The sequence below is a fragment of the Mesoplodon mirus genome, assembly GCF_964341445.2.
Source record: "Mesoplodon mirus genome assembly, chromosome: 19".
In the NCBI taxonomy this organism is placed as follows: domain Eukaryota; kingdom Metazoa; phylum Chordata; class Mammalia; order Artiodactyla; family Ziphiidae; genus Mesoplodon; species Mesoplodon mirus.
In genome coordinates this window covers 18,008,471-18,021,496 of record NC_138995.1, presented here as the reverse complement: position 1 = coordinate 18,021,496, position 13,026 = coordinate 18,008,471, and the positions used below count along the sequence as shown (strand labels likewise).

At 45.8% G+C, this 13,026-nt stretch overlaps 1 protein-coding gene across 1 annotated transcript in view; it reads left to right on the top strand.

Annotated features, from left to right (window-relative positions):
- TANGO6 (transport and golgi organization 6 homolog) overlaps nucleotides 1-13,006 on the top strand; it is a 170,478-nt gene extending 157,472 nt beyond the window's left edge. Inside the window, exon 18 of the mRNA XM_082606990.1 lies at nucleotides 12,262-13,006. Within this exon, the coding sequence (XP_082463116.1) occupies nucleotides 12,262-12,438 (177 nt within the window). The 3' untranslated portion in view covers nucleotides 12,439-13,006. The remainder of the gene's footprint in view (nucleotides 1-12,261) is intronic.
- Nucleotides 13,007-13,026: the final 20 nt, after the last annotated feature.

Genomic DNA, 13,026 nt, shown 5'->3' with positions numbered 1-13,026 from the left:
CCCAAAGAACATATTTTTTAAATATTTTGGAAAAAAAGATGCAGTCTTAATTTGTGCATCAAAAATGATTTTGACCCAGTCCCCTTGCTGGAAAATAAAAACCTGGTTGTCGATAGTTAAGAAAATTCCAAGAAGTGCAGCAGGTCATGTCCCAGTCCTGTCACCCTTGCTCTCGGCACTTAGATTTTTCATGGGCAGAGTCGTTGTAGTAATCCCTTCTTTGGAAACCATAACATATCTCTTTCTGTCTCCTACCCAGTGTTTTTTCCTAATATGCTGCACTGCTGCATCCTGGCTGCTCATTAGAGTCACCTGGAGAGCATAAAAAGAAATTAAAAAAAAATTTTTTTTAAGCCCTGAGCCCCTAACCCTAAGATTCTGATCCTTACGTGTGAGGTGGGGGCCCAGACATTTTAAATGTTCTCCATGGAATCGTACTGTGCAGCTTAGGTAGAGAATCACTATGTTAGAATGATGGTGTTGCTCAGAGGCAGAGTCTGGGCTGTGTAGCCATACTTCGGGGTGGGTGGGCAGGTTGCTTTTTCCGGCCTAGTCCACGTCTATTCTATGCTATGTGTATATTAGCACATACTACCAACCCTACCAGAGCCTCTGATGTGTCAGTAACTGTGGTTTTCTCTGACCTTTGGTCTAACTCTATAACCTTTTGTTCCTGAGGCATCTTGCACAGAGCACTGAATTCCAGTAAGCAGAACCCCTAAGGAGAGTGGCCTGCACTTCCCTCATGGCCAATCAAGCTGGACCTGAGGCTGTGTGAGTCGGGTGAGCCTGGGGTGATGCAGGATGCCCCAAGCAAACCAGTGCCCCAGAGGAAACCCAAACCTTGCAGTCAGCCAGCAGCCCAGTTGCTGTTCCCCCTCCTCCCTAACCAGGCCTCTTCCAAATAAACTGCTTTGATGGTGCAGGAAAAAGGTCAAATTCTCTCCATAGCATCCTCCTGGCGTATTGGATTTCCTAGTTAACTGCACGTGTTTAAAAACAGGGCTTGCAGCTAGACCTGACAGATGCAGGTTTGATTTCTAGCTGTGTCCTTGAGCAAATCACTAAACCTCTCTAAATTCCCTTTCCCTAAATTGCAAACTGGGCCTAATAACACCTACCTCGTAGGATTAAATGAGATAATGTGCGTGAAGGGCTTGGCGCAGTGACTGAAGCGTAGTGAACACTCAGTAAATGGTAGTAGTGAGCCTTTGCAGGCGCTGTCTAATCCCTTGTGGGAGGCACTAGGTGCAGAAAGGGAGCAGAACTGTGCTCCCTTAGCAGGGAAGCTTCGAGGGCCAAGAAAGATGAAGCCTTTTCCCCCCAGACGTGGTAACTGAGTACAATTTGAAAGCTGGGGTTGTAATCACCTTCTAAGGACACAGCGCCCCGTCACTTCTCCTGCAAGCAGCAGCCTGCTGCCTCTGCACAGCCTCCGGCCATTTTCCCTGCCTTCTTTGTTCTGTTTCCATGCCTATGGGGGTGTAGGAAAGCTGCTGCCTTCCTCAGGTTGCTATTTAAAGACATTCTGAGAGATGCTGCCACCGCTGCTCCTAGAGCCACCGCGGCTGCTGCTCCCTTGCCTGCCACAGCGAGTGGAGAGTCCCAGCACCTACTTTCTGTTTAGGATCCCTGAGCTGTCACCCCTCCCAGGGGTTAACCATGAAGGCCGTCTTGGTGTTTGCCCCTAAACTGCCCAGACTATCTACATCCCTGTAGCATTTTGGGCACATAACCACTTAAAATTTCCCCCTTATTCTTCAGTGAAAATCACGCATGATACCCCCTCATCCCCTCCCCACCCATCTCCAACTTGCACTTGAGATGCCTTCCTTATTTAACAGCCAGACACAATCCGGAAAGGGTAAAAATGCCATTTATCTCTAGGTCTAGCAGAGAAAAATACTTTAGGAATAAAAGGTTTTTGAAAAGCTCAGTAACCTCCAGTTAACAAGAATGCCGCCCTGAACTTCAGCATGTTTGAGATTCTCTATCTGTCAGGCATGGATAGGAATCTCTTAGATATTAGTAATCCTGTCTTTCTTTGCTGACCCACCCAATGCTTTTCAATGAAGTGTCTCAAAAGCCCGGTCTTTCTGTTTGAATTGGTCCTGACTTCATTTTACAGACCATCAAAGTGAACTTTGGGGCTTTATCAGTAAAGCATTTATTCTTCTTTAGACCAGAGCACCCTAAATGAGGTCCAGATTGTCTACCTCCATTCTGCTTCCCCAATTTATTTGTTTCCTGCCCATTATCCTAGAGAGGCTGCTCGCCTCCAAGACCTCAGAGCCTAGCTGCTCTCTGCTTGTCCAGGAGAGTCCTTGCTGGTGCTTTCAGCTCTGTGCAGTGGCACAGACGGTGTTCCGACTGTCAGGTACCGACTCTGGCCCTGATACCACATCACACTGCATGGAATCTCTTCCCCTCTTTTACAGCCCTTCCCTTTTCTTCTAACTCTCCTCCATTTATTCATCTTCCTGAGCACTCTTTCTTTGGCTCCTGCTCTCTATTTTTCATTTTCAGAGCCGCGCCTTTCCCCTCATTTTCTTAGCCGCTTGGTGGTAAACCCAACTACCTCCAGTGTCAGGATAATAGTAGCAATGATACTTTGAATTATTGATCACCATGCTGTGATAGCAAAGTACTCTCATATGCATTATCTCTTTTGATCTCACAATAAACTTGTATGGTAGGCAGTACACGTGCTTTATGCTCCCCACTTCGTGGTAGTGAAAATAATAACCACTTGGAGAGGCAGAATAATATAGTGGTTAATAAAGAGCCTTGGCTCTGAGTCAGGCTGCCAGGGTTTGAATCCTGCCTCCACCTGTCACTAGCTGTGCGGGCAAATTGGGGATAATAACAGTACCTCTCTCTGTTGTGTTGTTGTGAGGATTGAGTTACTGTAGATAAAATGCCTAGAACCACACCTGGCACATAATAGGTACTATGTGAGGATTAGCTATTGTTATCATACGTTCATTTGTTCATTCATTTGTTTGTCAAAGGTTTACTACATGCCAGAGCCGCTGCATGCCAGGCTCTGCTCGAGGCCTCAGTGATAGAAGAGCAGCAAGATTGACAGTCCTGGCCCTCGTAGAGATCACAGTGTTAGTGCCGCTTCTGCAGCAGCCATCACCTGCAGATCCTTGTGCTTGGATCTTTGTAGACAGTAATTCTCACAACAACCTTCAAAGGAGGCAGTGTTATTCCCATTTTACAGAGGAGATCTCTGGGGTTCCAAAAGCCTAGGTGGTTTGCTCAGGATTCCCCAGCTGGTAATTGGGGTGTCAGGATTCACTTCACCCGATTCGCCTGCCAGCAGACCATTAGGTTCAACTGTCCATGTCTGTCTCCCCAGATGGTGGTGAGCTCCTGAAGGCTGGAGCTGGCCTCATCACCCAGCACGCTGAGCGTGGTCTCCTGCACACAGTTCGGGAAACGTCGGCTGGCTTGTGCTCTGTTTATGATCCTTGACTCTGTCCCATAACTGGTCTCTTCTGATCACTCTCACTTCCCTCAGCCACCAAGCCATATGTTGGTTATAACATGGAAGCACAGTGGTCAAAATGAGGGTTCTCAGAGATGGACCTACAGCTTCCTTATACCACACCTAATGCTTATTTCAGCATGTCTTTAAACAGAATTATTTGGATTCTGGGGTCTCCTCCTCTTCTGGGCCCCAATCTAGAGAATCTCTTTGTCTGCCAGGCTGGTCTCCAGCCACCAACTCCAGTTCACTTGTTTCTCTGTGTCGGCTCCTGCCTTTTATTTCAATGTCTGACTTCCCTGTTCTTTCTCTGTTTTTGTCTTTGTGCCCAGTACTTATTTCTTAGCCACAAAGGGAGCCACAATTCTATTAGCTCTATAGAAGACTGAATTTCTAAGTACAATTAGTGTATGCTAGCATTTAACTTTTTGATTCTTTTATATTTAGTAACCCATTTTTCCCTTAAATATTACAAAAGTATAGGTGGGAAGTCCTCTGCTAGATCACGCTTTCTGGAATTCTTATTTCTGTAAATGTCTCATCTATCACCATTTGTGTTGTGTCTTATTGATCTCACAAAATAATACAAAAGAATAGCAGTTTCATTCACCTAAGTTCCATTTGTAAAATCACCTAGAAGTGTGACTTTTAAAATATTAAAATTATTTTAAATGTAAATAAATCTAATTGCTAAATGTCTTTACTAATGGAGTTTGTGTTAGAGAGGTAATTTGACTAAAGATCTTTTTTCCTTCCTCTGTTTCCCAGATATTCTGGGTTGTGGTTAATATTGTTTTTATAATCAAATAAATAAATAAATTTAGGAACTAAAGAGAAGAAAGATATTCACCATGTATTTCTTCTTTAGGTCTTTTTTTAAATTAATTAATTTATTTTTATGTTTATTTTTGGCTGTGTTGGGTCTTCATTTCTGTGTGAGGGCTTTCTCTAGTTGCGACGAGCGGGGGCCGCTCTTCATCGCGGTGCGTGGGCCTCTCACTATCATGGCCTGTCGTTGCGGAGCACAGGCTCCAGACGTGCAGGCTCAGTAGTTGTGGCTCACGGGCCTAGTTGCTCTGCAGCATGTGGGATCTTCCCAGACCAGGGCTCGAACCCATGTCCCCTGCATTGGCAGGCAGATTCTCAACCATGCACTACCAGGGAAGCCCTCATCTTTAGTTCTTAATGCAGATACAACAACCACTCTGGGTGTGTTCGGGGTCAAGCTCATTGCAAGTCAAACACTGTTTTCCTGCTTTTCCATTGTAAGTGCACCTGTGTGCCCAAGGCAGTCTTTTGCTCACACGGTCCCCTTTTCAGTATGTTGTGCCAAGCCACGTCTAACCCTAAAGACTGCCCTTGTCCCTGAAGCATCACCTTTGTGTGCTTCAGGGAACTGGCACCTGGAAAGGGAGGGGGAGGGAAAGAGGAGAGAAAGTGTGTGTGTGCATGTTGCACTCACACTCTAAATTCTTTTAATAAAGGACCTGAACCCCACCCCTTTCCAAAGAGTTTTCAGACTAGGAATCTGGGTACTTCTTTAAGATATCCCCAGCCCACCCCACTCACACCCTCCACCTCCACCTTTCCCTGCAGTCCTGGGGCCTTGATGCGTGGGGGGATGAAGAGCAGGTGTGTTGAACTCTTAATGAGAGGTTTCCCCTGTGGGATTGCCTATATCCTGCCCACCACAGAGGCTCCTGTGAGTAACTTTACCTTTGAACTCTCCTTGTATTCAGCCCCTGATCCATGGGATTTGGTGACAATCCCTGGCTGGCGGGAAGCTTTGATCCTTGGGGAGTCCAGAGGAAGTCCTGTGATGTGTGGGATCCCAAGCGCTACAGGGATTGGGGAGAAGCCGTTCCAGGGTGGGTTGCTAAGATAGACCCATTAATTAAGAAGGAGTCTTTGCCTAACACTCAATTACCTAAAAAAGGAGATCCAGTAACTGATAACAAGGAACTCAGCACCCCTCAAGTACAAAGTGGTGTTTGCCCAAGCATTATTGTTATTTTAAGGACACAGCAGTGCCAAGGAGAAAATTCCTACCCACACCAGGAAAGAACAGAGTACCTTAGCAGACCAGAATGCCTTAGAACTTTCCTTTTTAACAAGGAAAAGAAAGCTAACCTTGCTTTGAATGTTAGGATGCTCTAACAAAAAATTTCTAAGATATTTCTGACTAGGTGAAAGATTCCTCTAGAAAAAGAAGAAAAAAAAAGATGACCTTGTAATAAACAGTGGGAACACTAGAATTTCTATATAAGAGACACTGGGCTATAATTTGTTGGAGAGAGTGTTAGGAGCCTTGTCTTTAAGCTCTATTCACGTAAAAAGCATGCTGGGTTTGCTTAGACTCTGCAGTTATTTGAGGTGGTTTGAGAGTGAGGGGACAATAAAACTTCCCCAGGCCACTCCTTGGTGTCACCCATTGGCTACAGATGAAAGTCAGAGCAAAGGCCCTTTCACACGGTAGGGAAACGTTCTTCCTCCATCCACCTCTGCAGGCAGAAATCACTTCCTTTGCTTCCACAGAATCACCTACACTTATTTCTTAGATTGAGGATCACACTGCCTGGTGTGCGTGTCTGCCTCCCCGCTGGCTGTAGCTGCCAGAGGGTAGGGTTCGTGCATTATTCACCTTTTTATCACCAGCACACTGCCTGGGCACGAAGTAGGCCCTTGATAACGATTACTGAGTGAGTGAGTAATCATGAGTCAGTAGCTGTGGGGAGCCATCCTCTTTCCAGAATCGTCTCTCCTTTTCACAGTGCTGGCCTTGAGGAAAGAGAAAGCTATGTTATGAAAGAGCAGTCGGGCATAGTGCACAGTCAGAGGCAGACGCCTGCACTTGGAGACCTGACTCCTGTGTGACCCAGCAGCTCTGGGAGAAAACCCAGGAGACAGCTGCACAGCAGAGATGGGGCAGCATCTTTGTGGGGTTTGCCCATAGGATTCAGGCACTTAATGCCACGACACTGGGCAAAGAGCACGGAGAGTTGTCTGCAGGGCCAAGTGCATAATATGTGGGGCCCAGTGCCAAATGAAATTGCGGGGTCCCTTGTTCAGAAAAACAAGGAAAAAGTGCCATTCGAGGATTGTGTTTTTTTTTTTTTTTTTTTTGCGGTATGCAGGCCTCTCACTGCTGTGGCCTCTCCCGTCGCGGAGCACAGGCTCCAGATGCTCAGGCTCAGCGGCCATGGCTCACAGGCCCAGCCTCCCCGCGGCATGTGGGATCTTCCCGGACCGGGGCACGAACCCGTGTCCCCTGCATCGGCAGGCGGACTCTCAACCACTGTGCCACCAGGGAAGCCCCTGAGGTTTTTAAATATAAATTTTTTTCCTTTCTTCCACAGTCTCTCTCTCCTTTCACTTGTCAAGGTGTTTATTATTTGCTATTAATGTTGTTCTAAGTTGAGAACCTTTTAAATGTTAGACTATTAGCATGGATTTTACTGTTCATCTTTATATTGTGCCATGCTGATTTTAAATGCAAATGTGAGTGTGTTGAACTCATATGTGGGGTCCCCAAAATTACGCAATTTGTATTCTGTAGCTGGTACATGCATATGTATTCCCTGGTTTCCCAACATTGTTTCAGTGGGTGTTCTTAGAAGTTTTAGTTTTTACCAAGTAAGAAACTGGCCAGGAATAGCATGCATGCATGCCTTCTTTCATTTATAAATATTTTTTAGATATCTGCCATGTGCCAGTCACTATATGAGGCATTGGGACTATACCAGGGTGAACAAGGCAAGATGTGGTGTCAGTGTCAATAGTACATGTGAGCTGGTGAGGAGAATGTATTTTTAATTACACAATAAATATTTAAATTACCGTTGTGATAGGGGCTACAAACAGAGTTATAGGCAGGGTAGGAAAGCTTACCTAGATGGGAGCTAGGGAGGCATCTTTGGGGAAGTGGCATTTCAGGCTGAGGGTGAGTAGGAGTTGTACGGTGAAGAGGAAGCGAAATGTCTTCCAGGCTGAGGAAACAGCCTATGCGAAGGCCTTCAGCTGGGAAGGAGCTTTGCTCAGACAAGGAAAGGAAGAAGGCCCGCACAGCTGGAGCCCAGGGAACAAGAGGGAGACCAGACAGTGACCTGGGGAGCTGGTTTTGTGTACCCCGTCCCCTCCCTTCCTCCATCCAATCCCCAGTGCCTGTGCTATTGGAGAATATCAAATGATGGAAAGAGCTCTTTCTGTATCCTTTAGCAAGTCCAAGGTGTGTGATGCTACACACCTAGTGTACTTGTGTGGAATGCTTAGGGGACTGTGGAGCTAAGACCCACCCCCAAAACTGATAAATTTAACTACATCACAGATGTAAGTGTACTTGTTACCCACTGAAGTAACCACTTCCCAGCATTCTGTTCACCACCTTCAGTTCACTTCCTTTTCCTAAAATGTGACCTCTGTTTGCTCGAACCTCTCTTCATACACTCTCTCTGCTCTCAGGATACGTACCGTGTTCTGTTCTGTATTGTCCTCACTTATGTACATGACTTATCCTCCCCACCAGAGCATAAGCCTTTTTAAAGGCAGGTTCTATATCTCTTTTACCTATTAAATGGCCTTAGGAAAATCTTTGTCTAGTAGTTAATTCAGTTTAATAAAAAGCATATTTATTTTTTAATAGGTTATATATTCATAGAATGGTACAAAAGGGTATATAATCCCCCCATCTCTACCCAGTGTCACTTGCTGAAGGCAATCAGTATTTTTGTAGACGTAGTCCATGTTTATAGTATACAGACTGTTATATATATTTATTACAGTGTTCTTATAAAAAGCCATAAAAGTGAAAGAATGAATGAATGTCTCCATTCTCCTATTTCTTTTTTTTCTGATCTTCCTCCTTTTTTGAAATTACACACTGCACACTGGTACAACCTTCAATATACAGCCAACTCTTGAAGTTCCAAAGTAGTGAGAGAAAAAACTTTAAAATCCATTTGAACCAATTATTGTCAGAGATGTTTACATATGGTGAAACAAACCCAACTTGATACACATTATTAATAAATAGAAAGAACACGGCATAGCGTAGTGGCTAACATTGTAGGCCCCATTTCTTCTAAGCGAAATATAAAAACCCAGAAACTATAAAGGAAAAAACCTGATAAATTTAACTACATCAAAAATGTAAATTTCGGGCTTCCCTGGTGGTGCAGTGGTTGAGAGTCTGCCTGCTGATGCAGGGGACACGGGTTTGTGCCCCGGTCCGGGAAGATCCCGCATGCCGCGAAGCAGCTGGGCCCGTGAGCCATGGCTGCTGAGCCTGTGCGTCCAGAGCCTGTGCTCCGCAACGGGAGAGGCCACAACAGTGAGAGGCCCGCGTACCACAAAAAAAAAAAAAAAAAAGTAAATTTCTTCTCTGGAAAAAAAATTTCACAAAGAAAAAGTGCCAACTAGGGAAAAAATATTTGCAATTCATATGACAGGTAATGGACCTCTCTTTTTCATATACAGAGAGCTCTTACAAATCAATAAGGAAAATTTGATTACACATACCAGAAAAAAAATACAAGTAGTTGATGTATCTATTGAAAAGATGCAAATTTAAAACAGCAAGGTGCTATTTTTCACTTCCTGAATTAGCCAAGATAAAGAGTTTGCAATATATATCACTTATGAGAATATGGGGAAATAGGAGTTTTCAGAGTGATAGGTAAAAATATAAATTATTACAACTTCTCTGGCCTAGCTATCAAGATTTTCAGTGTGCATTACCTTTTGACCTAGGAATTCCATTTCTGGATATTTGTCCTACAGATACACTTGTACATGTCTGCAAAGATTGGGTATCAGAATGTTTATTGCAGCAATATTTGTAATAGCAAAAGATCTTCAAAATATGTTGGGTATGGGGGGAATCATGGTACATAACAGTGTAGCACAGGGGTCCCCAACCTCCGGTAGCAGTCCATGGCCTGTTAGGAACCGGGCCACACAGCAGGAGATGAGTGGCTGGCAAGGGAGTTAAGCTTCATCTGTACTTACAGCCACTCCCCATTGCTGGCATTACTGCCTGAGCTCCGCCTCCTGTCACATCAGCCGTGGCATTAGATTCTCATAGGAGCGCAAACCCTACTGTGAACTGTGCATGTGAGGGACCTAGGTTGCGCGCTCCTTATGAGAATCTAATGCCCAGTGATCTGAGGTGGAGCTAAGGAGGTGATGCTAGAGCTGGGCAGAGGCTGAAAATACAGATTATCATTAGCAAAGAGGTTTGACTTCATAGAGACCATAATAAATCAGTTGCTAGCAGACTCATATCAAAACCCCATCAGTGGGCTTCCCTGGTGGTGCAGTGGTTAAGAATCCACCTGCCAATGCAGGGGACATGGGTTCAAGCCCTGGTCTGGGAAGATCCCACATGCCGCAGAGCAACTAAGCCCGTGTGCTACAACTACTGAGCCTGCTCTCTAGAGCCTGCGAGCCACAACTACTGAGCCCACATGCCACAACTACTGAAGCCCGCATGCCTAGAGCCCGTGCTCCACGACAAGAGAAGCCACCGCAGTGAGAAGCCCGTGCACCGCAACGAAGGGTAGCCCCCGCTCACCACAACTAGAGAAAGCCCACACGCAGCAACGAAGACCCAACGCAGCCAAAAATAAATAAATAAATAAATTTATTTTAAAAAACCCTATCAGTGAGTGGCAAGTGAAAACAAGCTCAAGGCTCCCACTGATTCTGCATTATGGTGAGTTGTATACTTATTTCATTATATATTACAATGTAATAATAATAGAAATAAAGTGCACAATAAATGTAATGCACTTAAATCATCCCAAAACCATCCCCCCCCCCCGCCCCATGGAAAAATTGTCTTCCACGAAACCAGTCCCTGGTGCCAAAAAGTTGGGGACCACTGGTGTAGCATATAATCCTGTGCTTTAAAAAAGGGAAGGGAAGTGGTGCAGTGGTTTTTTTGTTTTTTTTTTTTTTTTTTTTTTGCGGTACACGGGCCTCTCACTGTTGTGGCCTCTCCCGTTGCGGAGCACAGGCTCCGGACACGCAGGCTCAGCAGCCATGGCTCACGGGCCCAGCCGCTCCGCGGCATGTGGGATCTTCCCGGACCGGGGCACGAACCCGTGTCCCCTGCATCGGCAGGCGGACTCTCAACCACTGCACCACCAGGGAAGCCCGGTGCAGTGGTTAAGAATCCACCTGCCAATGCAGGGGACACGAGTTCGAGCCCTGGTCCAGGAAGATCCGACATGCCACAGAGCAATTAGGCCCGTGCACCACAACTACTGAGCCTGAGCTCTAGAGCCCGTGAGCCACAACTACTGAGCCCACCTGCCACAACTGCTGAAGCCCGAGTGCCTAGAGCACGTGTTCCATAACAAGAGAAGCCACCGCAATGAGAAGCCCACGCACTGCAACGAAGAGTAGCCCCTGCTCGCTGCAACTAGAGGAAGCCCGCACGCAGCAACAAAGACCCAACGCAGCCAAAAATAAATAAAGTAAATAAATTTTTTAAAAGAAAGGGGGGAAAGGGGAAAAAGGCACATGTGTATATATGTGCTTGTAAATACCTAGAATATTTCTCAAAATTAAGAATGATATCCTCTGAGAAGGGGAAGTAGGAGTCTGGGGTAGAAGAGAGACTTATTTTTTTAATATGTACTTTTTTGTACTGTATTACCTTTTCAGTAAAACTAAACAAGGACACAAGCTCTGAATGTTTAAAAACTGGCTCTACCCCTTTTTTAGCAGAGTAACCTTGGGAGGTTACTTAACCCTCTAATCCTGTTTCTTCATCTGTAAAGTGGGGCTGATAACTTTCCTTTCTTTATATGACTGGCATAAAAATCAGATAATATATGGAAAATACCTAGTGCAGTACCTGACCCAAAAAATAGTAACTTTTGAGGCAAAGAGCCCTCAACCAGGAGTAACTTTGAAAGTGGCTGCAGACAAGACATGTGACCCCCTGTGACCTGGAGTCTTCAGTCCCTCGTTTGACTAAATGATCCCTAAGGCCCCTTACTCTCAGTTTCCCTGTTCTTCTGCTAGAAGAACCCATTTCTTGCTAGAAGTTCTGGCTCCCAAGCTAGAAGGACTTGGGACAAAATTAGAAGCTCCTGGGAGTAGGTGCTCTGGCACCCTCCCAATTCCATATCAGACCATCAGATCAGAGTATTGGATGTGAAAAATGGGTGTGACTGTGTCTATGGAGTCCTCTCTTGCTTCCCATTGCAGAGTTGGAGTTGAAAAAAAATTATAGTGACTGAGGGAACGACACGGACATGAAACAATGGTGGAAAATTTTTAAAGTAGTGGCAAGGAAAAGCATGATTGCTGAAGAAATAGCCTTCTGCATTTCATAAGATAGGTGCCTGTTCTGTGGGTGTCACAGAGGGCTTTGTGGGAGCTAGAGAGGAGAATGCTGGTAAACATGCTGTGGGAGCAGCCGTATCTGGGCAGTACTGCCTGCCTATGGTCCTGAGGTCTGTGCCATGCCTTGGAACTGAAGGGAGGGATCTGGGATCACTTGGGTCTGGGGCTAAAAGGGAGCAGCAGCCACCAAGGCCAGTGTAGTGAGGGGTCAGGAGTGCATGAGAAACCCAAAAGGAAGCCTACCTCAGTACAGCTGCCCCACTCTTATCTCCAACCTGAGAGGGCCGTGCGTTATCTTCTTAAAGGAGCCTGTGGGTTTCCTCACAGAACCCCTCAGACAGGAGAAGGCAGTTAGGTCATTCTGAGAAATGTTGGCACAGTAGACAGATGGCCATGACTCTGTCTCTCTCATCCAGGTGCTGAGGGACGTCCTCAAGGATCTCTACCACCTGCTGAAGCACGTGGTACGTTTGGAGCCCGATGACGTTGCCAAGCTCCATGCCCAGCTGGCCCTGGAAGAGCTGGATGAGATCATGAGAAACTTCCTGTTCCCACCACAGAAGCTGGAGAAGAAGATCATGGTCCTGCCATAGACCAACCTCAAAGGACGTGGAGGAGGCAGAGGGACCAAGCAGCCAGAGCAGTGCCCAAGCCTTCCAGCAGGTGGCCCACTGCCCCTTTGGTGCTGGCAATATGGCTGCCCCTGGAGGTGGCTTTATGTCTCTGGTCCTGTGTGTCTTCAGGCTGACCTTCCTAAAGCATCTATTTAGCCATCCTGCATCCAGCCTGAAGTGTGTGCCGATAAAAGAAAAAAAGATTACAGATCTCATTAATCTGCACATTTTCGACTGTCCTGTAGCATTTAGAGAAGGATGTCTACCTGATGGCAGTATATTTTTTAACACAACCGGTGGAATTTGATTAATTGACCATCCTCTTGCGACTTGAGTAGAAGAGGTTGGCCCACCCATATGTCACGTCTTGATATTCTTTCGTGGTGAGATTGTCCCTCTTGTCATGAGGAGCAGCCAGAGCTAGTCATCCTTGGATGCTCAAGAGGCATTTCAGGGTACAGAGATGCAATTGTAGGTAGGGAGGGAAAGGAAATTGTTATCCAAACGTGCAAAACTGGAATAAAACTATCTTGGCTGGAAAGAATAACAGGTCTGAATCTGGTCTTC